Source organism: Mercenaria mercenaria, chromosome 19, assembly GCF_021730395.1.
Source record: "Mercenaria mercenaria strain notata chromosome 19, MADL_Memer_1, whole genome shotgun sequence".
Lineage (NCBI taxonomy): Eukaryota > Metazoa > Mollusca > Bivalvia > Venerida > Veneridae > Mercenaria > Mercenaria mercenaria.
This window is the reverse complement of record NC_069379.1, coordinates 34820110-34846957: the sequence shown is the minus strand read 5'-3', so window position 1 is coordinate 34846957 and position 26848 is coordinate 34820110. Positions and strand designations below refer to the sequence as shown.

At 33.0% G+C, this 26848-nt stretch overlaps 2 protein-coding genes across 2 annotated transcripts; both read right to left on the bottom strand.

Annotated features, from left to right (window-relative positions):
- Nucleotides 1-569: 569 nt before the first annotated feature.
- Nucleotides 570-6842, bottom strand: LOC123542468 (cell death abnormality protein 1-like). Its single transcript, XM_045328359.2, has 7 exons — nucleotides 6796-6842; nucleotides 5516-5593; nucleotides 3299-4515; nucleotides 2468-2606; nucleotides 2055-2083; nucleotides 1661-1747; nucleotides 570-1441 (listed from the first exon to the last, which is right to left on the bottom strand). The coding sequence occupies exons 3-7, from the start codon at nucleotides 4218-4220 to the stop codon at nucleotides 1338-1340; spliced, it is 1281 nt and encodes a 426-aa protein (XP_045184294.2). The 5' UTR covers nucleotides 4221-4515; nucleotides 5516-5593; nucleotides 6796-6842; the 3' UTR covers nucleotides 570-1337.
- A 9291-nt stretch (nucleotides 6843-16133) lies between these two features.
- Nucleotides 16134-26415, bottom strand: LOC128551066 (multiple epidermal growth factor-like domains protein 10). Its single transcript, XM_053531387.1, has 5 exons — nucleotides 25251-26415; nucleotides 24484-24613; nucleotides 18865-18893; nucleotides 18492-18572; nucleotides 16134-18282 (listed from the first exon to the last, which is right to left on the bottom strand). The coding sequence occupies exons 1-5, from the start codon at nucleotides 25732-25734 to the stop codon at nucleotides 18179-18181; spliced, it is 828 nt and encodes a 275-aa protein (XP_053387362.1). The 5' UTR covers nucleotides 25735-26415; the 3' UTR covers nucleotides 16134-18178.
- Between the last annotated feature and the right edge of the window lie 433 nt (nucleotides 26416-26848).

Sequence of the window (26848 nt, the reverse complement as noted above, 5' to 3'; positions counted from 1 at the left end):
TTAAATTATTGAGACTCGAAATATATTATATTCTATAACACATATATATATATATATATATATATATATATATATATATATATATATATATATATATATATATTTCGTTTTTTCCATTATTTGAAACTATCTTAACAACGGCCAATGGAATGCTTAATGCCCAAACAATTCGAAAGTGAAATTTTGTCTACAGGGCATAAGTTATCTACATGTACAATGTATATAAGAAGAGAATCTACATGTTTTATAATATCACTTGGAAAACATTCTATGATAACATATTTCATTAATGATAAATCACATGGTATCATTATTTTCGACTTTTTAGTATAACTCTTACTACCATGGCTGATACTAACTTCTTACCATTCAACCAAGCTTTCAATGACACCTTTCAAAGTAATTTGTAAAGAGGCGGTATGGTATGGCTTATCAAAAGCGCTGCCTTTCTAATTTTAAATTAGTAAATTCATTAAAACAGTTTTCCAGATTTGTTGCATAAAAAATATAAATAAGTACTTTCGTTGGTTTGTTATTTAATTATGGAAAATAAAAACAAAATCATCACGGATAGTTAATAGAGGTATATAATTTATAAATCTGATTATAATAAAGGCATGTACAAAGTAAAGTTGTATTCATATCACTCAAAGTGCAAACGTTCATGAAAATGATTTCCTAAAATGAATCAAAAACAATCATTAACAAAACAAATAAAACACTTTCAAACTTTTTTTTGTTTAAACACACGTATTTGTTTTTAATCTAATTCATTTCTGAGACTTTTTTGTTTTGTTGATGTTCATTTTTATGAAACATTACCTACAAATAACACGGAAATAAAACAAATATTTAGCAAACAACATTTTTGTACAATACAATAAACATAATTGCATTTATACGTAGACAGGAAAAGAATCATAAAAATATAACAGATTTTAAATTAATGGCATAATTTCTTTGATGATTGTAAGATCATTGTAAGAGCGTGAAAAAACATTTAATGTAAAATCTGATAACACGAATATTAAGCATATTCACATAGATAATAAAAAATCAACAGGAATGCAATAATAAATTGTAAAATGTGTAACATTTTACAATTTCATGAGTTTGGTGCGACATTTATAATTCTGCCTAGTCTAACATTTATCACACATTATTCATTGTCAATTTAATAGGAATACTTTGTTGCAATAGTATCATATGCACATGATCAGGGAGTAAAATATGATATTTAAGAGATTCGTTACTGATATTATGCAGATATTGAGTTCTGCTGATGTACACAATAGTGACACATACGTTCAATTATTATGAGCATGAAAATGATCTGTCTAGTTGGTGCTGGCTACATCAATACGGCTGTATGTACTTGATTCTTTGTTACTCTCTTTTAATTCTTCGTAAACAGGAACTGGTGTATTTTCATAGTGAGCATCTGAAAACATGAGGAAAATATAGTAGCTATATCAACCACAATATAAGGTTAACATATTGTTAATTTAAGATTAAAGTTATATATTTAATTACCTTTGTAGAACATAAAACATTTAATGTGTACATAAGATGTCAAATTCGCAAACATTGCAAGCAAGTTACATTCGTTGTAATAATTTCCTACAAGAAATATACAAAATACTATGGAATAAATCGGTACCTGTATTTGTTGTTATATTCGCCGAGGCAGGAGTTGTTTTAACGTTATCGTGTGGGGCAGCTGATAACTCAATGGCATGTTCCTGCTCTGTAATTTACAAGCACAGAAAGGTAGAATATCAAAAATATCAAAAAACTTGGAAACTTGAAAATTACATGTTAAATTTTAGTAATGTGATTGCAAAAACAAGAATTACAACGTATATTTACAGTTTCAGTTAGTTGCAAACAAGGGTAAAGTAATAACTTGTAAACAAAATCATATTTCACCATCCATAACTAAGCCTAAGTACGGAGACGAAACATAAGCAATTGTATTGCTGAAATGAAGTCTTGCAAAGATCAAATGAATACCAAAGCTTTATCTATGCAGACAACAGAAAATATTGTCATACCTGGTTTGCGCTTTCTAATATGTCCATGTCTAGAAAAAAATGATATACTGTTTGATATATGTCTTATATTATATAATTCGAATATATCTTAGTATTACTACATTATCATATTTAACCACTCTAAAACAATTCTGTGTATCAACTGCTCTAAAATGTGCAATTTACGCGGTAAACTCTGTAAAAATAAAATAAGTTCAAGCTGATTAAGAAATCTGAATATAGGCAATACGCAATGTTGTAAGCTCAGTTGAAATGAGGTTTCCCATGAACGGTATTGGTAATGCATGTTAATGTCAACACCCTCTTGGCTCAGTCAATAACTGTATACTAAGTAATTGCTGTGGTGAACAGAAAATTCAAGCTACCTGTAACAGGATAACGTTGACGTATTAAATAACATAAATTATTCTGACCTTTGGTATCGTCTTATTATAATGAATATCCCAACAGCAACAAGAGTAACTGCCACAGACCCAACTCCAACTCCAATGAATGCACCGACATTCGAAGAATCATCCGTGTTATCACAATCGGATATGATCTTTGAGATAGCTGTAATATATCCGTTTAAGGGAGAATTATTGAAAACGTGCAGCATCATTTGTTTTAAAGCCATAAAATGCAATTGTGTTGACAATGAATCAAGTATAAATTGGTGAGTTATACACCAGAATATGGCAAAACACAAAATATAATAGTGTGTGGCTGGCTAATTGATCTTAATTTATACTATTTCGCCAGCACGGAAAAATCACTTCTAGAATGTCTTTGCTTTTTGGTGATATTGAATGTTAACAATAGGAAATCCGTTTCAGTGTCTTACCGAATACATATATAATACATATACCGAACATATTCTAAACATTATGTTGTAGAGAATAACCAGTTAGGATCAGAAGATTTGACATTTTTTGCATACTACAGAAAATTTAACTTGAAAGGAAAAAGCTGTCTTCACTTTATTTAATATATAAATCTCTATTTTGGTAATAAATTTTCCAATGTTATGACTTTTAAATTCAAGTAATGTACGCCTGTCTTTTACTTCAGAAATCACGAGTTATCATTTAACAGTTTTCAAATATAAATGTATGGAGTAGAAATGTTTCTCTTTTTTTTTTCAAAGAACTATGAAACAATTATTAAACTATTTAGACAGGATATATTGCCAAATTACTCTTGAAATTTATATGAAAAAAAAATTTAACTTACAGACAAATAAAATGGGAAAGCTATATAGTTACCTTTCATGCAATCATTTCCTTCAAAGTCTCCAACACAGCCGAGTTTACATGCACCATTTGCTCTTGAACAGATAATATTAATGCAGTTTTCACTGCAACGGTCTTGACACATTTCACCATGGTATCCGTTTTGACAATCTTTTACGCAACTTCCATTTGTATGAAAACACCTTCTACCTTCGTCATCTGGTAAACATGTCGTCGCACATGTCTTGTTACACTGCTCACCGTAATAGTTGATTCTACAGCCATCATTACACATCCCAGTTGTGCCATTACAACTTGCCAGCGCACAGGTTTTTGGACAATCATGTTCACAGTTGATTCCATACTTACCGTCGACACATTGATCACATTTACTTCTAGTGAATCCAGCCTTGCAATTGTGACAATCGCCATTATTTTTACAAGTGCCATTGCAACCTGATGGACATGGAATGTTACAATCAGGTCCATATTTACCATACTCACACTGATTACACATTTTGCCAGTAAACCTAATCTTGCAACTGTAACACCCACCATTTCTTTTACATAAATCATATGCGCAACCTGTGGGACAGTCGAAGTCACATGTTATACCGTATTTACCGTTAACACATTGATCACATTTATCACCCTGAAAATTTGATATACAGATACAACTCCCATCATCAAGGTCGCATTGATGATTGTCGCAGCCAAGTCCACAGTCGTGCTGACAGGATGATCCGTATTTGCCAGGTTTACACGAGGTACAGTTGTTATATGATGTGCACGTTTTACATTCTAATTTACAGCTCTGTCTGCAGTCGGTGTAATTGTAGTTATATTTTCTATCTACACATTCAGTGCATGTATTATATGATGTACATAACTTACAATTTTCCTTGCATTTCAGACTACAATCAGAATAAAACGGATAAAGGATGCTGTCATACATCCTTCCATTATAAAATCCATCTTTACAGCTATCACATGTGTTTGAGCTGACACAGCTTAAACAGTTACGTGGACATATTTGACAAAATTTACCATAGTATCCACTGAGACATTTGTACAGGAATGTGCATTTGAACAAGTCTGACAGTTGTTCAAACAAGCGTGAGTGCACCGATTACCATAATACCCATCAATACAGCCGTCTAAACAGTAATCACTGATAGCGTTGTTGTATTGACAAACGGAGAGTCCACCTTAACAACATGTACACCTCGAACATTCATTCAATGCAACACCTGAAATTTATCAAATGTGAAAATATAACATTTATAAATAATTCAATTTATCAATAAGTATTTGTTTAAATTTTTAATGATTTAAACGCTTCACTGGCATGTTACGACACTCTATCCTTATAAACGCGCTATATCAGGGTGGTTAATCTTCGGATTTTATTTACTTCACAACAGCGGGTGTTAAGTGCTGTGTGGCGGCCGTAAAAAGTTCCCACTTCATCTCAGTGTTGTTATATTTTCTGGTCCTTCTGGATCATTGATTTCAACTCATTTAGAGTTGAAGATTGAATACTGCTTAAGCCGGTGCTAGGGAGCGTGGGCAGTGTTGCTTTTTCCATTACTGCCCATGAACAGACTCAATCAAACCGAGTCTGCAATTTTCACTGTTTGCCTTGTTCTACGTGCTTCCGAAGGATCTACTTTCCAGATTTTATTGCTCCCGCTAACATGCGTAAAGTGCTACTAAAGTGTGACTTCGTATAATTTCACACGTGAAGTCCAGAGTAATGGCTCAAAAACTCACCAAACTATTACATCTATTGTGAATTTGGTGGTTGACAATATTTTAATTCTATATCAACACACAAAAAAAATCCTTACAATTAACCCCGGACAGAATAGGAAGTTCTTCTAGATAAAGTTAAATAGTTGAGGAAAAACGGAAATCTTTGTAATTATTTTCGATTCGATATTTCTTCTATTTCACTGATATTATGCTTAATTGATATATATCAATTACATCGATCTTTGACGGCATGAGTATGCAAATGTCATTATTCTAGTAGGGAAACAATTGCATATTGCAATAAAGTTTTATATGTCACTTTTAAATGTGTTCGAACAATTAGTCACATGTTTTGCGATTTGATATATAGTGATTACCATGTGTGAAGATTTAATTTGAAAAAAAAAACTTTCTGTTTTCATGAATCAGAGGAATACTACTATAATTATTAATATTGGATCTATGTGTTGAAAAATAAATTATACATTATCTTACCTTTGCTACAAAAATGTAATAATAATAATAATAGAAATGGCAGCCACTCCATCATGCCAATGCCGTAGTTATCTCACGCTGCAATGATCAATAAAAACTGCTTATGATATATAAGTGAAGACACGTAGGTCATTTCTTATATTTTTTTTAATTTTTGTTGCAAATTGTAATTTATTTATTGATATAGCAAATGATTATGACATTGCTTTCGTCTTCGAGTTGACAAGAAATATGTATGTTTATATTCTATTCATTAATGGATATAAATGAAAAGGCAATAAATATCCGTTAGAATATAATGGAAAAGATAATTATATAAAATGAAACATAGACAAAGACTGAAAAATTCAACGCATGTATACATATGCATCTTGCCAAGTTTTAAAACTATAAACGTGTCTAGTTTACGCTAAATTAATAGATAATGTTTAATGCGGATGTTTAAAATCTGTATTTATGTATTATGCATTGTGCTAATATTTGCACATATTTATCGGTTTCACCTGACTAGGATATCATATTTATAGGTTATTAGCTTTGTATCGGAAAATATGCACGAGTTCTTCAGCGGGAATATTGCGCGACTTTAGGAGCGCAATATTCTTCCGCTGAAGAACGAGTACATATTTCCCGATGCAAAGCTAATAACCTCTTTATTACATACGCATCTACACGTATAAATATTATGTAAATATCATAAATATGTTCAGTAGCCTGAAAAGGATTGACAATACTGAACTAAATAGAAAAAATAGTGCAACAACACACTGAATTTTGTCACGCACCCGATATGAAATTCAGGCGTCAGTGTATGGAAAAATATTGACGTTTCCGGAACCAGTGTAACTTAACGGAGAATAGAAACGAGTATGTAATAATTATATATACAGTTTCCCTTAAAGTCATAACACGATAGGAATAAAAATTGAATTTTCCCTGCAATTAATCGGTTTAAGCACCCTACACATGAATATTCAATGGAATCAAACCAAGTCAATAAGTTGAGTAAGCATTTTGTCAGTAATATTATCAAAAGCCTAATGATAGCCATTTACAAAGTGATTTCGTCATTTACTGTCATATTTTTTGAAGCTTATTTGCTAAACACTTTGTTGGCGCGTAAGACGGAAATGTATGTTAAAAATGAAACTTTATTTTGATATAAACTTATCAATTTGAAATGAAAATTTTAATACCAATAAATACCATGTTATACATTAAAAAATCCATATGAAATTTAAAAGGTAGGTGTAAAAAAGATATTGACAACTGAAAGTTACATCCAAGATTAGGTTTGATTATTCCTATTGCAACTCACGGAATAGACATCACTACCATTGTTTCAAAATTGCAATTGTCTTCAAGTACTATTCACTCGTTGAATGCGGAAGATTTAGTCGTTTAAGATCACACAAAATAAATTATTAGTTCTTCGCATTTTTAAAGAGATTTTTTTCTAAAGAGACGGGATAAATTTATATAAAGCGGGTGATTATGTAACACAATGTTTTTATTATTACCAGTCTGATATTACACGTGATTAGAACAATTATATTTAGTTAGTAGCTGTTATGTTAAAAATGTATATGATTTTTATTGTCATCAAGACTACACCTCACAACCTTATTAACGATTAAACTTTATATATGCATCGTCCAGATAGTGTCGATTGAATGACATAGGCCCCATAACTATTGCTTTTATTGTGATTAAACTATCCTCCGTATTGTGTTTTGCCATTTTTTCTTTTATTTTCAGCAATATTCTGTTTTGCGAATGTAGGCGACTAAAGACAGCACAAGTTGTAGCAAAATCAAACACTTCATTACAAACTTTATGACATACATATAGATTGCTCTTATAAATTGACTGTCACTTTGATAAAAAATATATTCATTTTTACTTAGCCATTTGTTTAAAAAGACTTTGTTTTGTGATTGTTAGGTAGTTAGTATCTCAGCATCTACAAATCATAACTCAAAGAAACTTTACACTTGTATTTGCCACTGAGTATAAACGTTTGGTGTCATTTTGATAAAGGGATCCCCCTTGATATAATACAAATTAGATTTCAAGTTCTGTTTCTTTAGTCACTTTTAAATACATTTTGTTACCCTTACTCTATGAAGTGGAAAGTCTTTCAACTTTTTGTCCGCCCGTTGGCATTCTATCAACAATCCCGTGCAACCAAAAGCAGATATTAATTTTGAAAATTTTTCATGTGTTTCTTGATATAATGTCTTAGTATAATCGACTCTGCTAAGGGTTGATAGGATTAGTTTTGTATCAGCAGTGAAAACGATTTTACATTTTTGAATATTATAAAACTTTCAGAATTGCTTAGTAAACTTAAAAGAAACAATTCCATATGAAGTTCTTTACACATCGAAAAAAAAGGTATTTCTTATTTTGTCATTGTAATTCACAATTTTTACACAAGAAAAAATACATTTCTGACCATGAAATTGACATTTTTAAGCTATTCGAAAAATACAACTATGACTCTTCCGTATTATGCATAGTTCGTATTCCATCTTATAAAACAAAAATGCGATGTTTAGGATTTGGCGGATCAAACAAGTTATAAAAAAAGTTTTCGTGCTTGACCTTGCATTTAAAAGCATATTAGCCATATTCTTTTGTTCTATGGATTAAATGGACAATTAAAGAAACATATGGTTTCAACGTGTGTATTTTTACTTTTGACATTTACCAAACTGGTGTGTATCATATTATTATAGTACGCACGTTATACCTAGGCAAACCTGAATAATAAATAGCATAAGACAACGAATCTAGTAGAAACGATTTTTAAAAAGTTTATATTTGGAACAATTTACATTTGTGGTCATGAAATCTTATTCCTCTACGTGGCTGTTTTAATTTGGGAAATAGAGAAAAGTGAGATTGACTTATAACAGATAAATAGACAGTAAGTGGCAAAATGACGTTCAAGTAAGAAATTAGAAGAAAGCAGTCTGACTGAAGTATATCTCCTATTACGCTACACTTAGGATCTGAGAACGAGCTATCGATGGCCTTGTTCTGACGACCCTTCCGCTAGCCAATCAGAGCTAAACTTACAACATTTTGCAAATCATTAGTTAGCCTTGATATTTGATATTTACAATTCTTATATCGTAATATGTTAGATAGCCAGTTAGTTCAGTCGGTAAGTCACTTGCCCTGTAAACGAAGGGTCCCGGGTTCGAGCCCTGGATTCATTGCACATTTTTCTTACTCTTTGACATTCGAACAAGTCGTCTAATTGGTTAAGATCAAAATAGATTTGCAAAAATATAAATAGCAATATTGGAAAAGTAAGATAATAAGACGTCCTTCTTTGGCTTTCGTACTGTACAAATTAGGAAGAGGTTAATATCTGTCTAGTGTGCATCTTATGGCCATTAAGAAACCTAAAAAAACACAACAAGAATTTAATCATCTTTTATATTATTTATCCTCCTTCATATTGAACTTTCAATTTTTCCAATAATCGGTATTATCGATTTTTTACACATTAAATAAGGAACGATAAATTCGATTTATTCGTTTTATCTTTTAAATGGTTTAAAATAACGAATTTGCTCCGGCGGCAATCTTTGATTTAATCTTTCCTCTAAATGATGATATAATTTTAAGATTTGTAAGTTTATTATTTCACTTACCTTTTAAACCATTTATGTTGCCACCCTTATTTTCCATTGAAGTTAATAGTAAAAGTCTAATTTTGGACAAAATTTAGGGTCATTTTCATTGATATATCGCTCAAAATAAGGAAAAAGGAAAAAATAATCGTTGCTGCAAAGAAAAATTAGTGCTCGACTGAACTGTGTATAAATAAAATTAATATTTTTATTATTTCGCTTACCTTTTGAGCTTTTTACACAATCACTATTACTTTTAAAATTGAGACTCGGGCCGGCTTGGAAATTTCCGTAATTTCCCGAATGCGAGAGGAATATCTAAGCAGACTACTCGTTTAAGTTAAACCTGTAAACTTTGTGATCTAAAAGTAAATGCCTATGTCCGAGTCATTTAATTATTAAATGTTTTAGATCATCATTATTTATCAGTTTTTGCTCCTTTTTTATAGACTGATTTAAACGTGTTAAAAACAAAACGTCTTATCATCACACATTTCGGCTGAACGAAGGAACAATAGATATACACAGGATTTTTAGTGAAAAAAATACACCTACAAGGATGAAGTTGTGTGTTCTTAAAATTAGAAAGTGTCACCTTGATTATTTTATTTGTTTTCTTTAGACCGTCAAAATATCACCCATGGTTATATAATTATATTTGAACCGTTTCATTAGCATGTTCACATGTACACGAGAATCTCCACAACTAGAGAGATCAAAAATGAAAATGTGTATAGCAGACATCTATTTAAATTATCAATTTTAAACCAAAGAGCAATAAAATGATATAATATAACAATGTAATATAATACTGTATTTTATAGTTCTTTGTTTAAACTATTCTTGCTTTCCGAATCGGGCGAATAATTATGCATCTGATGAATTTAAAGATGTTTATCCACTTTTCAAACAATATAGTTGGCAAATCAATAATTTTTCATTTTCAATTTATTGTTTTGTCAAAATTGTTGAAATATTTAGATATTCCAAACAGGTACAATAAATCAAACACAATTTTGTGTAAGCACTGTTTCTTAATTAGTGATCCATTGTTTGTTTCCCGTATTACCTTTTGCGGAAATAATCTAGAAACCATATTAGGGGGTATTAAATTGTAATAATGGGAACTGATAGCGGGTATTTTGCACCTTTATGACACTGTACACAATAAACATGTTTCGTTGAGAGAAAGGAAACATTTAATTGCAGCAATAAATAAAATAAAAATCCTTAAAATAGTAATAGTAATGTTTTATTCCTACTTAAACAAATTATGCTTTTCGCCGGCTACTTCAATTTAAGAGTATACCTCGCAACGAATAAAGATTCTGAAATAATATGCTCATGTTAAATTATATTATGCGAAGCAAAATAATCCTACTGCAAAAGAGTAAATGACATAATTATGTCAAATCTAAAGTCACTGGCTTCCAGATTTAGACTGAAAATGATCTTTCTTTAAAAGTGAATATATTATGAAAATGTAAACACGAGTTCCTGTTTTTCTGGACTATCTCAAAAATGTCAAAAAAGTATTATGATTAAAAGGCAGTTTACCTCCGGTATCCCATTACAAACGCCTTTCAATTCCAAATGCAACTTATTCTTATATGGTTCCATAACTTATGGAAAAAAAATGTAATTTTCTGATATATATAAACAGATTCTCTTTTTTAATTTCGCATCATCCGGATTTAATCATCTCATAATTATACCTACACGTTTTTCTACCACTAGTAGAAACAACTGTCCATTGAGCCATTAATTTGATATAGCTTAAGGCAATAAATATCGATTTTATTGAAAATATGGTTTATGGACCCCCGCTAAATTTCGGAGATGGACGTAAATGTACGGAAGATCACGAACAAAGTTGCAACACGGTTTCATTACAGCTGTCTCAATGACAGCTGTATGTGCCGTCTCAAAAACCTTTTAACCACCTATAGTAAGATATAATAATAAATGGTAATACAAGAGTACGAGAATGATACTTATTTGATAGATTTCACGAATTCACACTAAACACTTTCTTATGAAAAATATAATCTTTTCAAGAATTTACTTAGCTACATGAATTAGCTGACAGCAAGACTTATACTCTAGGGTCATACAACTCACTGTACATATCGAAATAAAAATGCTAATGGCTTTACTGCTGCTTAGTAAGGATTAATTACCCTCAACTAAATCGTAATTAAAGCATACTCACCAGTGGACATCAAATATTTGTCACCGGTCATACCGGGAACCATGATATCATTCAAATATTTTCAAAATTTGCAACTGTGACTGAAAACCATCTTGTTGAAAGTGCTGAATTACTATAAATACGATAACGTATGTACACTAAGGCTGGAAAGGTTTAACTGTTTTCGGCGCTAGGAAGGTAATAGAAGAATCTTTCGAAATTAACGTGAACGAAAATATTAGAAATGTGAAATGGATCGATTGCAGGCAGTTGAAGACATTTCCTCCAGACGTTGTTGTTAAGCGCGTTAGTGCCAAAATTGGTGAGAAAACATGGAACCCATTCTCCAAAAGATCAGATCACCTATGCTTTGATACGATAGTGCAAGAAGACGACGACAGGGATAATCATACTGCACAGAGCAATAAAATAGGCAAAACAAACACCAAGCATAAAAGTTCAGTTTACGTTGGCAAAAAAGAAATACACCTCAGAAGCGATCTACAGGTCGGACATATTGTGAAATATAAGGGACACGTTGGAATTGTTGTTTGTCTAGAAGACATAACTGAAGGTAGTTAACAGAATTTTAAAAATGGTATTAACGTTATTTGGGACTCTTGGGTCATTTGCAAAAGGTTCTCTGTTGACCTGTAAAAGAGAGGTTGCTGATTATAAAATATAACCCTGCACATTGTTGCCCCATGGACGACCGGGTTCAACGGGCGCGCCAGAGAGAAGGCGAACCGTCTGAACTTCGAAAAGAGAAAGACTTTCTCGAAAGCTGCATTCTCAAAAAGGTATAAAAACAGAATAATTGTTACGTTTTGAAATATTAAGCCGTGTAGATGGTTATTTAGTCCAAGTTTTAATATTAAAGTGCCAATTTAGATCAGTTATCATATTACGAAAGTCTGATCCTCGATATGACGTGTTGGCCAACACGACCGAGCTTTGGACTAATATAATTAAACCGATATGGAAGCACATGTACATTAATTTTATATCATTGTAACGCTTAAGAACTACAATGTAGTACGATTATTTATTTCATGGCGTATTAAATTAGGTATTTTTCAAACGGCGTTCTTATTGCATTGATACACTTCCTTCTTTATAAGCTTTTATACAGGGATGATACACTTGTTTTGTAGTACATGTATGTTTCAGATTTATGTTTTGTGTCTTATTAGAAATTGTTTGTATATGAGTAAGCAGTCTTTTGTATAAATAAATATCATGTCATTTTCATTCACAACATTTGTTTGATTTGTTTAGCATGCTTCAGACAAAATTATTTTTTGGATGCACCTTTTTGTATTATTCTAAGAGACTGATTTCTTGATGGTGCATTTCATATTTTTATGTTTTAAATGAAGTGAATGGTTTCTTTATGTAGTCTATGATCTCTAATAACCTTAAGAACAATATCATGAATAGATTGGTTTTTGACATATATGATATAAAAGCGAATGGCAATTTAAAAGTAAACTTTCATGGTAGTTTTGTTTTGGTTTTGTTTGGTTTAAGGTTGCGCCGACGCAATGAGGTCATGAGGCGACTTTGCAGCGTTGATGGTGGAAGAAGACCCCCAGTGCTCCTCCGTGCATTATTTCATCACGAGCGGACACCTGGGTAGAACCAACGACCTTCCGTAAGCAGGCTGGATGGCTTCCTCACATGAAGAATTTAACGCCCCGAGTGAAGCTTGAACCTACATAGGTGAAGGGCAAGTGATTTAAAGTCAGCGAACTTATGTATATACTACTTACGTACAAAAAGGTAAGGGTTGGTTCCCGGAAGCCCAAACATAGCCAAGGAGCAAAGTCAAATTTTAAATAAAGTCACAATCTGTATCTATGTTTAGCGTGCTTCAAAATAATCTGGTAAATGTTTCGACTTGTATGTATGTTTTATACTGACGACAAGTTAATCTGTGCAACCTAGAGCTGTACGAGAAAATTATGTTTTGTTCCCATGCTGAGCATGCTTCAAGCATGTTTGTTTTTCTTGCAAGCTTATTCATAGGCGCCGCAGGTAACCCATACGGGCGACTCCTCCAAAAGTTGGTAATGATAGGATCTTGGGAGGATAGTGTAAGACACAGCAGACGCTCAATTCCAGAAGCTTACCTGTTTCTTTAGCGAGCCAACTGTAAAGCATCCAAACACGTGGCTCTCATGTCATTGTTTCTAATTTTTAGTTGGAGGAGCTCAACACGCCTGGTTTCGTAGTCAGACAGTGTTATCATGCACTGGACCGCTGCGTCCGCTCTTGCTTCAAGCATTTGATTAAAAGTTAAAGTATTAGATCAGTAATGACACTCGGCCATATCCGTGTTAGGTACGTCGGCATTCTTCGGACGTAAATAAAGCTTAACGTGCACAAACCGGAAATTGTCGAAATAAAACATTTAGCTTTCCGTAAAAACCGGAAATTGCCGAAATACCACATGAAACTTGCCGATTGTCATTAAGGGTCTACTACCATAAATGTCTCAAGTTGTTAAGTGCAACCTAGAAGTATGGATGATACAGTTCTCCAATAAAACTTTTATTTTCCTCTGAATGTTTTATCTACACTTTAATCTCTACTTCAACGCAAAGAATCATTGATGTCGCAAAAATCATGTCAAGATTCAGCAGAAAACACTGCGATTACTCATAACATAAGATACATGTACATCAGTGTAACCTATCATATGCTATGTATTATTACATGTTTATCATTGAAAATGTTGAATTTAGGAATTTTGGAATGAAAAGTCACGGTGAAACAAATCCTACTGTGTCAGTATGTTGACCTATCTCTGTAAGACCTTCATGATGCTAAACATTTAAGGCGCAAGTTGAAACAGAAATGGCGCAAATAGAGACTGACAATAGACCATCAGCTTTACAGAGAACAGTGTGCAACAGTAAATAGGTTACCAAAAAAGGCAAAAATGCATTTCTTCTCGGATAAGGTAGAATCTTGCCGAAAAGATTCAAAGACTCTTTTCAAAATCACTAAGCATCTGTTAGGTGCTAGAAATGACATCACTTTACCAAAAGCTGCATCATTCAAACAACTCGCTCAAGACTTTAGTGACTTTTTCATAAGCAAAATAGACAAAATACGGACAGACATAGTATCCTGTTTTGTATCTTAAATAACTGATGACACTGAAATACAACCATCAATGGAGGACTGCCTAAACTGTTTTACTCCATACATCATGTATGTATGTGTATGTATGTGTTCTTTATGTTCATGTATGTATGTATATGTATGTGTTCTTTATGTTTCTGTAAAGCACTTTTGAACGTACATATTTTGTAAGAAAAGAGTGCTATATAAGTTAGGTATATTAATAATAATTATAATAATATTTAGGACGTTCCACGTGCAGTGAGGTTTCAGTAAGATTTATGCTTTTTTGAGAAAAAAAAATCATGTAAACTATTTGTCGAATGATGCGATAGTGGACCTTTTCCTTTGCTTAAGGGCGATAATAACGTAAACGTTGTACATCTGATTACACGGATAGTGTCCCATGGAGCAACGATAATAGTGAATAAGAGCTAGTTGGTGAAAATATCTGGTAAATGACAACCTCTATGGGCGTTCCCGATGAAAACAAAAACATGTGAAGCCGACTAATGGACTGAAAACATATCATGAATATCTTTTTAATATCTTGAGATAATATCCGGCATTCAACAAAAGAAAACAATTGTCGCTTTGCATGATAGCACCCTGTTACATCCCAGAATGGTGAAAGGGGCCTCACTGATCAAATGGTTAAAGTCGCGGAATTTGGATTACTTGCCATCGCTACCCTGGGTCCTACACCTAGCACTAGGTGTAAAATTATTTTGTGTTCCAGATGGAAAGTCGGTAGTTTAATATGTGTCTGAAATAATGCTAGGAGTGGCTACTGAGTTCTTCCTCAACATCAAAAACTGAAAAGTAGTCATTTGACAAACTTTTTGTGGTATCACTTAAACCCGGCAAAACATACATATAATATCAATGGTGTTGTGAAAGATGGATTAAACAAACTAGGTGCGCGAAGTTTGCCTTAGTTGCCATGGATGCTATGTAAATGGCAATTCATTAGAGACGTTCTAAACTTTTACGCTGGATTCATACTTCTCGACGATATATTTTCTCATTTTTCTTGTTAAAGTTAGACGACAATCACACACAAAAATCTGAATCAGATGATCATTAACACCGTTTTGTGACTCGTACAGCAAACTGTTAGTAAACCAGACGTTTATAAAATCAGTAAAAAGATCTTTTTTGAAGCATATTATGTAACCAAGAAGTATAATAGCAGACTCGGTTTTATTGAGTCTGTTCCTGAGAGGTAAAGAAATGTGCAACACCTCTCGCGCTCCCAGCAACCCCCGCCCCCCCCCCCCCCCCCTCCTCCAACCCCTCGCACCTGTGCAACTTTATTACACATAAGTTTAATGGACTCCATAACAAAAAAGTACCAGAAAATCAAGCAACACTGAATCCAGTCGGTCCTAAAGGGCGTCATGGGTGTTTTAAAGTATAAACTGAATCCGCTTTTTTGCATTCTGTGCTTTCAACAGATTTTATAAATCTGGTAGCTATAGCATTACAGAACACAAAATTTATAACCATATAACTATATTTCTGCATTTCAGCACTCCGTACAACTACTATAACTCTCATTAGGGGATTTAATTCGGTTTAACGACCACGTGACTTGTTGTGGCGAACGAATTGCAACCATTAAAATGCAAAACAAAACGGATAATGGTGGAGAGAATATTTATTTACATAAATCCTGGATCGAACATCACTTATTCAACTTTTCTTATAACTGGCAGAATTATATCTGATATAATTAACCCTTAGCCTGCTAAATTTCTATTATGAACTTGTCCATCTTTCAATTCGGACATTACCATTTACTGTTAGAAGAGGTGCTTATCAAAAGGATACTGACTGAATGGTGAACATTGCAGACCATGATCAGACTGCACGGATGTGCAGGCTGATCTTGGTCTGCGCTGGCCGCAATGGCAGAATCACTTGCCGCCAACAGGGTAAGGGTTACACTTAGTACATCAATGCTCTTTACAGACGAAAAGAATATGATTTTATCCAAATAGCTTGAATCTCACAAAACACATTTTTATAGTATGCGATATAGATCCTAAACAGGAACTTTTGTGCTCTTTACAGAACGTTTCCATACATATTCGTACAATTCTCTTTAAGTAAAGGACTCGTAACGAAATCCCGTAATTAACTTTCGAAAGAACGCTTTTCATGACTGAAAAAAAATATTCGTACGCACCCTCTTTAAGTAAAGGATTCGTAACGAAATCCGGCAATCTACGTTCGATTATGTATTCTCATACTGCTTTTTCTGGCATTCTCCGGTGGCTTATATAGTTCATAAGTGCAACCAAACGGAAAATGTTTAATTCGCATATGGGAATACTTAATCATACGGAAATTGACAAACGTCATAACGGTTCCAGTAAGTACATCAAATTATACAAATATTCTATCACTCCTAAGAAAACAATTATTCAGTGTTTAGTTTGAAGACAGTGTTTTATACGCAATACGATGTGAGCAGCTTGTGAAAAGAATACGTTAAGGTGCTATGAGGTTTAATACGGTTGAGACACATGTAAAGAAACCTCATTCAAACTGAACAAGAACATGTTTAACAGATACAGTATTTTTAAGACGGGTTTACCTTCACACAGACATAGTAATAACTCATACGACGACTTTCAAGCTTTTGGTGGTCGCGGAAGACTCAGGTGCCCCATAGAGCATTATTATACGTATGGGTGTATATCTGGATAAAACCATCGAACATACGTCGGACTACTGGATGGCTTCCTTATATGTCAGATTTCTACACTAAAACCCGTAAATACAGTCCAGGAATATTTACTTGATCGCATGTACCTTTAGCTCTCATTGATTTTAACAGTCAATAAAAGAATTTAACCCTAACAAAACTGTTAGAAAATGTCATAAGTACTTTATTCCCTTAAAACTGCATATATCTACGCTTGAATTAATAATTTATGAAAGAGTAACAGTATGAAACTATTGTCTCACAGTTTAAATGAAACATTAGAATTCCTTTATTTATTCAAACTTTACATCCGTCATTGAGATATAGCAATAGAAGGAAGAGGAAACTTATACAATGAAAATGGTTTAAGAATTAAAAACCGTCATTAACAAAACAAATAATATCTGTTTTAATTTGATTAATTTCTTAGACATTTTTTTGTTTTGTAGGTGGTGTTCATTTGTATGAAAAATCACTTATAAATTACACGAAAAAAAAACAAATACTTAGCAAACAACATTGTTGTACAATACAATAACCATAATTACATATATACGTACACAGGAAAAGAATCATAAAATAATAACAGACATAATAGCATAATTTCTTTGATGATCGTAAGAGTGTAAGAGCGTAAAAAACCATCAGTTTACAATCTGATAACACAAATATTAACTTTAGTCACAAAGATAAGAAAAAATCAACAGGAATATAATAATAAATTGTAAAATGTGTAACATACTACAATTTCATGAGTTTGGTGCAATTATAATAATTCTGCCTGTTCTAACATTTATCACACATTATTTATTGTCAATTTAATAGGGATATTTTGTTGCAATAGTATTATATGCACATGATCAGGGAATAAAAAATGATATTTTAGAGATTCTGTACTGATATTATGCAGGTAATGATATCTGCTTATGTACACAAAAGTGACAAACACGTCCAGTTATTATGAGCAACAAAATGTGATCTGTCTAACTGGTGCTGGTATCATCAATACTGTCATACGTACTTGATTCATTTTTACTCTCTTTCAATTCTTCATATGCTGGAAATTGTGTATTTTCATAGCCAGCATCTAAAAACATGAGGAAAATATAGTATCTATATCAACCACATTTATAAGGTTAACATATTGTTAATTTGAAATTAGAGTTAGTATATTTCCTTACATTTGTAGAACATAAAACATTTAATGTCAAATTCGCACAACATTTTAGGCATGTTACATTCGTTGTAATAATTTCCCACAATAAATGTAAAAAATAGTATGGAATAAATCGGTACTTGTATTTGTTTGTACATTCGGCAAGGCAGTGGTTGTTTTGACGTTATCGTGTATGTTATCTGTTAACTCATGTGCGTCTTCTGTAATTTACAAATACAGAATGCTGGAGTATAAAAATATCAGAAAACTTGAATGAATATTACATGTTAAATCATAATGAAGTGATTTTAAAGGCAACAATTACAATGATGTCTACAGTTTAAGTTTGTTGCAAACAAGATATTAACTTGTAAACAAAATCATATTTCACCATAACTATGCATACAGTACGGAGAAGAAGCAACAGCAATTGTATTTGCTGAAATAAAGTCTACAGAAATCAAATAAGTACCAAAGCTTTATCTACGCAGACAACTAAAAATATTGTCATACCTGGTTTGTGCTGTCTTACATGTCCATGTCTGGAAAAAAAATGGTATACGGTTTGATATATGTCTTAAATTATATAATTTGAATATGTCTTTGTAGTACTAACATGTATCAAATTTAACCGCCCTAAAACAATGATTTTACAGTGTGTATCAACTGCTCTTAAATATGCAATTGTCGTTGTAAACTCTGTAAAAAGAAAAAAAGTTCAAGTCGATCAAGAAATCTGAATATAAGCAATACGCACGATTTTGTTCGTTTTGGGGTTTAACACCGTTTTTCAACAGTATTTCAGATATTTAACGGTGAGCAATAAACCTAACCAGTGTACTTGTACAAACCTGTTCTCCACAAGTAACTACTAACTTCCGCGCACGAATCAGGGGGAGTAGAATGACGAATGATTTCAGACACAATATCTTTTATCAAATTGTGACGGAGAACATTAGCCTCGCCCGAGGATTAATCTCACGACCCAGCGATCTATACATCTGCGCTCTCCCTTCTGAGCTATACGGGCGGGCTAAGAATATGCACGAGATACTACGTAATAATATATGATGTCTTAAGGCCTCGTGCAAGCTCTGCGAAGTTAAATTTCATTGGTTTTCGTAGTTACCTTATATATCTTATGGTCTTGATAAAGTCTCATTCATATTCACGAATATGTCATGCTACCATGCTTTTCGAAAAGTCAACTAGTACGTGTATTTCACTTGAACAGATCATCATCAATCGTTTTACGTAAAATTATTTAAAGTAGAACAAGTAGAATGTCCACATGTCAACAAACACGTAAAAAGTTAAGAAATGCTGTTAGATCAATTGAATTGAGGTTTTCCATGAACGGTATTGGTAATGCATGTCAACGCCCTCTACAATAATCTATTTCCATCATCACAGTCCTCGTCTCATTTCTTTTGCTATAGATGAAACTGATATAAGTCAGACAATAATACCAGTTGTTAAATTGTAAGGCACAGAAAAGCAACAGCCAATATCTACGTTTTTGTGAATTAATATATATAAATAACAGTATCACATAATAAGACCACACCCTATAAACGACTGTATTTCCCCTCTTCCTCTTGCGAGTGATCAAAACAATAAACTGACAGCTAAACGTTGAAAAACAACATTTTAAAGTGACTGATTAGCTTTAAAGGTATATATATTTTCATTTTATTAGAACCTGAACATGACTTGTTTCTGTATATAATGTGCTAGTCTGATGACAGGTAGAATTATAGCAAAAACTCGATTGATCACTGATTTTGTCCAGAAATTATACATTGTCGGCGTCACAAGTACTTATTTTCTTGCTGGAAGAATGACCTATATGTAAATTCCACTGTTTCATGGATAAAGAAACAATACTAGTTTGGTAAAATTAAATAAAATCATCGATAAATTCTCGAATTTGTTTATAACCGTAAAGGAAAGAAGATTCAGTGCTATTTCCTGACTGTATGCATGCTTGCTTAATTTCTGTACAAGTGCTTGCGAGTTCGGTAGATAGACTGTACGCCTGTTTGTGAGTGACTTCTTTACAAAATGTCGGCGTTTCCTATGCTCCTGTAATATTTCTTCATATTTAGAACCCGCAAACAATGTTTAAAGGAGGGCGGTATAAAGCAGTCACCATGCGGTCTGTCTGTTCGATCTGTTTGTATATGTGTCCTCATATATTTGGTCGTGCAATTACTTCAATGCTATTGCACCTACCTCTCTCAAAGTTTTCATACAAACATCGGCCATATGTAGTTAATGCCCATCTTTTTACTTTCCTTTTTCTTTTTAAAGTTACACTTAAAGGAGAAACATGGTCTGTGTTTCGTGTCAGTGCCATAACTTCTTTATACATTAAGGGATTTTGAAATAACTTGGCACAAATGTTCACCATCATGAGACCGTAATGCGACGATGTCTCATACAAGACTATATTTTCTAGAATTTCAAACCAACTAAATAATATATAATCGCAACTGCAATTAATAACATGTGAGAAAATGAACAGTAAATGGGGTGAAGCGGCGCCAGATTGAATTCACTAATCCTTTGTAGATCGCTTTCTTGACAGCGTCGCACAGTAATCAGCTTTATTTTAGGTTTGTCTTTGTATTTTGCACTTTAACATGAACCTTGTCTTATTTTACTGAAAATACATTCTGAGAATGAAATAAGTCCCCATTTTACAAGCAGAAGTGCCATTAGAGGAAAAAAATGAGGGTCTATTACCTCACCACCTGAGCAAGAAGTGCTCTAGAAGAGCTTTTGTGATTACCCTGTGTCCGTCGTCTGTCGTTGTCGGGTATTTTTCCCGATATCTGGAGTAATGATGTTATTTACCTTTGTACAAGAACAAGGGTAGCATTAATAACCCCGACAATTACAGGGGCATAACTATATTAAGCTGTTTTGGAAAGTTGTTCACATCTTTATAAAACACTAGGTTAAACACTTTTGAGGTCAATAACATATTGTGTGAAGAACAGGCTGGATTTAGAACACATTATAGCCCTGTTGATCATATATTTTCTTTAAAGTTGTTAATAGATATGTATTTTGTCAATAATACAAAACTCTACTGTGCTTTTTTGGATTAACCGAATTTCCCTCAACTCAGTCAATCGTATTGCTCTGCGGCGAAAGATTCTAAGTTACAATATTGATGGTAAATGTTTTAAAATTATTCTCAACATGTATGATAAAGCGAAGTCTTGTGTAAAATCAAACAATACTCCATCTGAACTTTTTGTGATACAGGAGTTAGACAAGGTGAAAATCTCTTTCCTATTCTATTTTTTTATTCTGGAATGATTAATAGCTTTTTGTCTAGTAAATTTCATGGTCTTCAGTTATTTTCTGATAATGCTAGTCATATGTTAAGTGATAACGATTTTGAAGTTTTCTTCTTCAAGTTATATTTGCTATTGTATGCTGATGACACAGTAACCTTAGCAGAGACCCCTAATGACCTCCAGTCAGCTCTTAATGCTATTTCAGAGTATTGCACCTCATAGGGGCTAAAGTTGTCATATTTTTGAAAAATAAGAGAGGTATACGTAATGCTTCAGTATTTCAATTTGAGAGTGGTAATATTTTAGAAATTGCTGGCTACTTCTCATACCTAGGTATTCAATTTTCATTCAATGGCAAGTTCGGTAGAACTGAGGCTCATTTAGTTGATCAAGCACGCAAAGCTATGTTTGCAGTTATTAGTAAATTCAGGGAGTTTTTGGAGTAAGTTAATAAGCTCCAAGAAAAATAAAATTTGTAATATTTTGTACAGAACTTCTCTCACTGTCTCAGAGGCAAAACAAGAAATTTAACTGGTTATGTTATTTTAAAAAAAAGTCTTGATTCTCTTGGTATATCTAATTAGTCGTTAGATCAGAAGATTCGCTCTTGTAACTCCTTCTAAAATGCTGTTAACACTTGAATTAAAGATCGGTTTATACAAAACTGGAACTATTCAGTTAATAACCCAAGCAAATGTTTAAATTATAGAATGTATAAACACGAATTTGTATTTGAAAAATATTTCAAGCTTTTACCTTTTGACCTTAGCATTTCACTTTGTAAATTCAGATGCATGAATCATGTTGCCAATAGAAAAGGGTAGATTTGAAAACAATGCAGGAGAACAAAGTACTTGTCATTTGTGTAATTGTAACATATTTAGGAGATGAATTTCCTTTTTATTACAAATATATATTTCAAAGTTGATAAAAAATGTAATATATTTTTTTTTCTATCAACATAATATTCATCTATATATTTAATATATAGATGAATATTATTTTAAATATCCAGATACTCTCAAATTGTCTGACCTTATGAACAATTACAATAAGAATACTTTGTTAAAACTGACTGTTTTCTGTAAAAAAAATGATGTCTACTTTTAGATAAATAGTTAGTTCTCATCCTCCACATCATCAGTTACTTCTGCAACGATTTGTCAGATTTTACATGCCAATCTGATTTTGTTACTATGACTTGTTATTGTTACAATTGTTGTCAGAGGCCCTTATGGGCCTTGACTTGATTAATAAACTGTAAACTGTAAAAAGCAATGAAAACGACCAAATCCACAAGGACATATTCCTGGCGTGTGTGCGTTATCACTATCAAATGCAAACTATTTCTAACATCAGAAATAGCGGTAAATCTTGACAGTCAGTAAACATGTCGGCTGTATTTGTAACGATGACATGTTTATCAAAGTTTATTATTGAGAAACGGAGTTAAACCATTAGGCCATTCGGCTATTTTGTGCTGCTTTTGAATCTTGTTGACTGATTCACCATGAAGTTAACTCTGAATTACTAATAAGGACTTAATCGACTTTTCCGATAATATATTCGTTATCCTTTTCTATTTATACGTTCATCCGCAGGATACTTGCGGGTGAAATAGTTTTGTTTGTTGTTTTTAAATCAGAGGATCATTTTCTTGCAGACGGACAGACAGACGGTGGTCAACCTATAGTCCTCTCCTGTCTCATCTCACTGATATTTTGAAATCGTAAGGTAACATTACTTCGTGCGATTTCCATAGGGGATCGACGATTAATTTCTTGCAAGACATGGTAGGGACCTTGTGTATACATTCAGTTTCTAATTCGTATTTTATGATAGTATATAAGTGTAAATCCAACTCTGAACACTTGCATGTAAACGATGCTGAAGCATTCAATTAATTATTTAATTAAGTAGGATAGCGAGTCACAGACACTCGAATCCAACCACCCCAATGGATTAGTTTAAGCATCACATGGGGGGGGAGGGGGGGTCGACATTTAATGGCAGTATAAACATGACGACTGATTAAAAGAAACAATTTTATATGCATATTTTTTTATTTCATTTACGCATTTCAAGGACATAAATCGCCTTTTGTAATCGCAAGATGGAATACAGTATCATTCGCAAATACGAATTCCGATCAAATATCAAAATTGGCAAGCCGGCATACAGTAAATGTTTTTTTACCGACTAGAGAAAAATTAATTTCATTCAAAAACGCAACAGAAACAAAACATTTTATTTACATACGTTTATGGAGTATGCATACTTATTACAGAAAACAAAATGGATAATTGGATTACAAATCAATTTGGCGTGATATTCATCAATTTCTTGACATCGTCGAGAGAATTTTCATGCAATGAGTGTTATCAGTCAACATTTTTTAAACATTACCTGTCAGTTGCATCTATTATATCATCATATACACATATTTATGTTAGACTTACCGTTTAACTTAAATACACATAGAGTGTAAAGCCAAATAATGAATTTAATGACGATTCGTACCTTTTCCGTGTCATTTTATTGTTTTGATCACTCGCAAGAGGAAGCGGGGGATACAGTCGTTTATAGGGTGTGAAGACGGCTGCTGAGTAAAAAGCCGTATAATATGATATGAAACGTATAGGCAAAATTTCATCTTGACATTGGATTCGACTTGGCCTATGTGTCTTTCTGCCTGTGAATACCAGATATATTCTTTGGCTGAGTCAATAACTGTATACTAAGTAATTGCTGGTGAACAGAAAATTAAAGCTACCTTTAGCAGAATAACAATGTCATATTTAATAGCAAAAATGTTTCTGACCTTAGGTACCGTCTTATTATAATGAATATCCCAACAGCGACAAGAGTAACTGCCACAGGTCCAACTCCAACTCCAATGAATGGGCCAACATTCGAAGAATCTGCCGTGTTATCACAATCGGATATGATCTCTGAGATAGGTGTAATATATCGGTTTTAGGTAGAATTATTGAAAACGCTTTATCTTAAAGGCTTTAAAACCATAAAATGCAGTTGTGTGAATAATGAATCAAGTAAAACTAGTAAGTTATACACCAAAAATAGAAAATCACTAAACATAATAAATTGTGGCTGGCTAATAGATCTTAATTTATATTATTTTGCCAGCACGGTAAAATCACTTCTAGAATGTATTTGCCTTTCGGTAATATTGAATGTTAACAATAGGAAATCCGTTTCACTGGGTTACCGTTACAAGGAAAATATTCTAAATATCATGTTTTAGAGAATACCTTGTTATGATAAGATTGTTTGACAATGTTGCATACTGAAGGAAGTCTAAGATATAAATTTCTGTTTTGGCAATAAATTCTACAATTTTATGACTTTAAAGTTCAAGTAAGGTATATTTGCCTTATACTGCAGGAATGACGAGCTATCATTAGATAATTTTCAAATAACGTATGAAGCAGAAATTCTTTTCAAAGAACTATGAAACAATTATAAAAATATTTTTAAAAACATGATCATATTGCCAAATTACTATGGAAATAAATATGAAAAAAATGTAACTTATAGCGAATTGAAAGAGAAAAAAAATATAATTACGTTCTGTGCAATCATTTCCTTTGAATTCTCCAACGCAGCCGAGTTTACATACACCATTTGCTCTTGTACAGATTATATTGATGCAGTTTTCACTGCAACGGTCTTGACACATATCACCATGGTATCCATTTTGACAGTCTTTTACGCAACTTCCATTTGTATAAAAACACCTTGTACCTTCGTCATCTGGTAAGCATGTCGTCGCACACATCATGTTACACTGCTCACCGTAATAGTCAATTCTACAGCCATCATTACACACCCCTGTTGTGCTATCACAAGTTGCGAGCGCACAAGTTTTCGGACAATCGTGTTCACAGTTGATTCCATACTTACCGCCGACACATTGATCACATTTACTTCTAGTGAATCCAGTCTTGTAATTGTGACAATCACCATTATCTTTACAAGTGCCATTGCAACCTGATGGACATGTAATGTTACAATCAGTTCCATATTTACCATACTCACACTGATTATACATATTTCCAGTAAACCCGGGCTTACAACCATAACAATCTCCAGTATTTTTACAAGTGCCACTGCTGCAACCAAGTGGACATCGAATGTTACAATCAGTTCAATATTTACCATACTCACACTGATTACACATACTTCCAGTAAACCCGGGCTTACAACCATAACAATCTCCAGTATTTTTACAAGTGCCATTGCTGCAACCAAGTGGACATCGAATGTTACAATCAGTTCCATATTTACCATACTCACACTAAGTACACATATTTCCTGTAAACCCAGGCTTGCAATTATAACAGTTACCATTTATGTAACATGATTTATTTATGCAACCTGCGGAACAGTTTGTGTCACATATATCACCGTATTTACCGTTTACACATTGATCACAATTATTACCTTGAAAATTAGATAAACATGTGCAACTCCCACTATTAATGTCACATTGATGGTTTTGACAACCAAGCCCACAATCCTGTTGACAGGATGATCCATACTTTCCAAATCGGCAGGCGATGCAGTTGATATACGATGTACACGATTGACAGAGGTTATAACAAGCGTGTACGCAACGGCTGCCAAAATATCTATCAATACAGCCATCTAGGCAGTAAGCAGTTATCGAGCCGTAATATTCACAACGGTTAGCTCCACCTTTACAACATTCACACCTCTTACATTCATTCAATGCAACACCTGAAAATTATCAAATGTGAAAATATGAGATTTATAAATGATTCAATCAATCAATTTGTAATTGTTTAAATTCTTAATGATTTAAATGGTGCAATGGCATGTTACGTCACTCTATCCTAATAAATTCACATTATCAGAGTGGTTAAATTTCGGATAACTTGCTCCCGCTGATTTTCGTAAAGTTCTACAAGTGAGTTCGTATATTTTTACACGTGAAGTCCAGTGTAATGGCTCAAACAACTCACCAAACTATTACATCTATTATGATTTTTGTGGTGGACGATATTTCAATTCTACATCAACACAAAATAATTTCCTTAAACAGGTAAAATAGTGGAGAAAAAACGGAAGTCTTTGTATTTATTTTCAATTCGGTATGACTTATATTTATATCTCATCCATTGAGAGCCAGACGGGCTCATTAG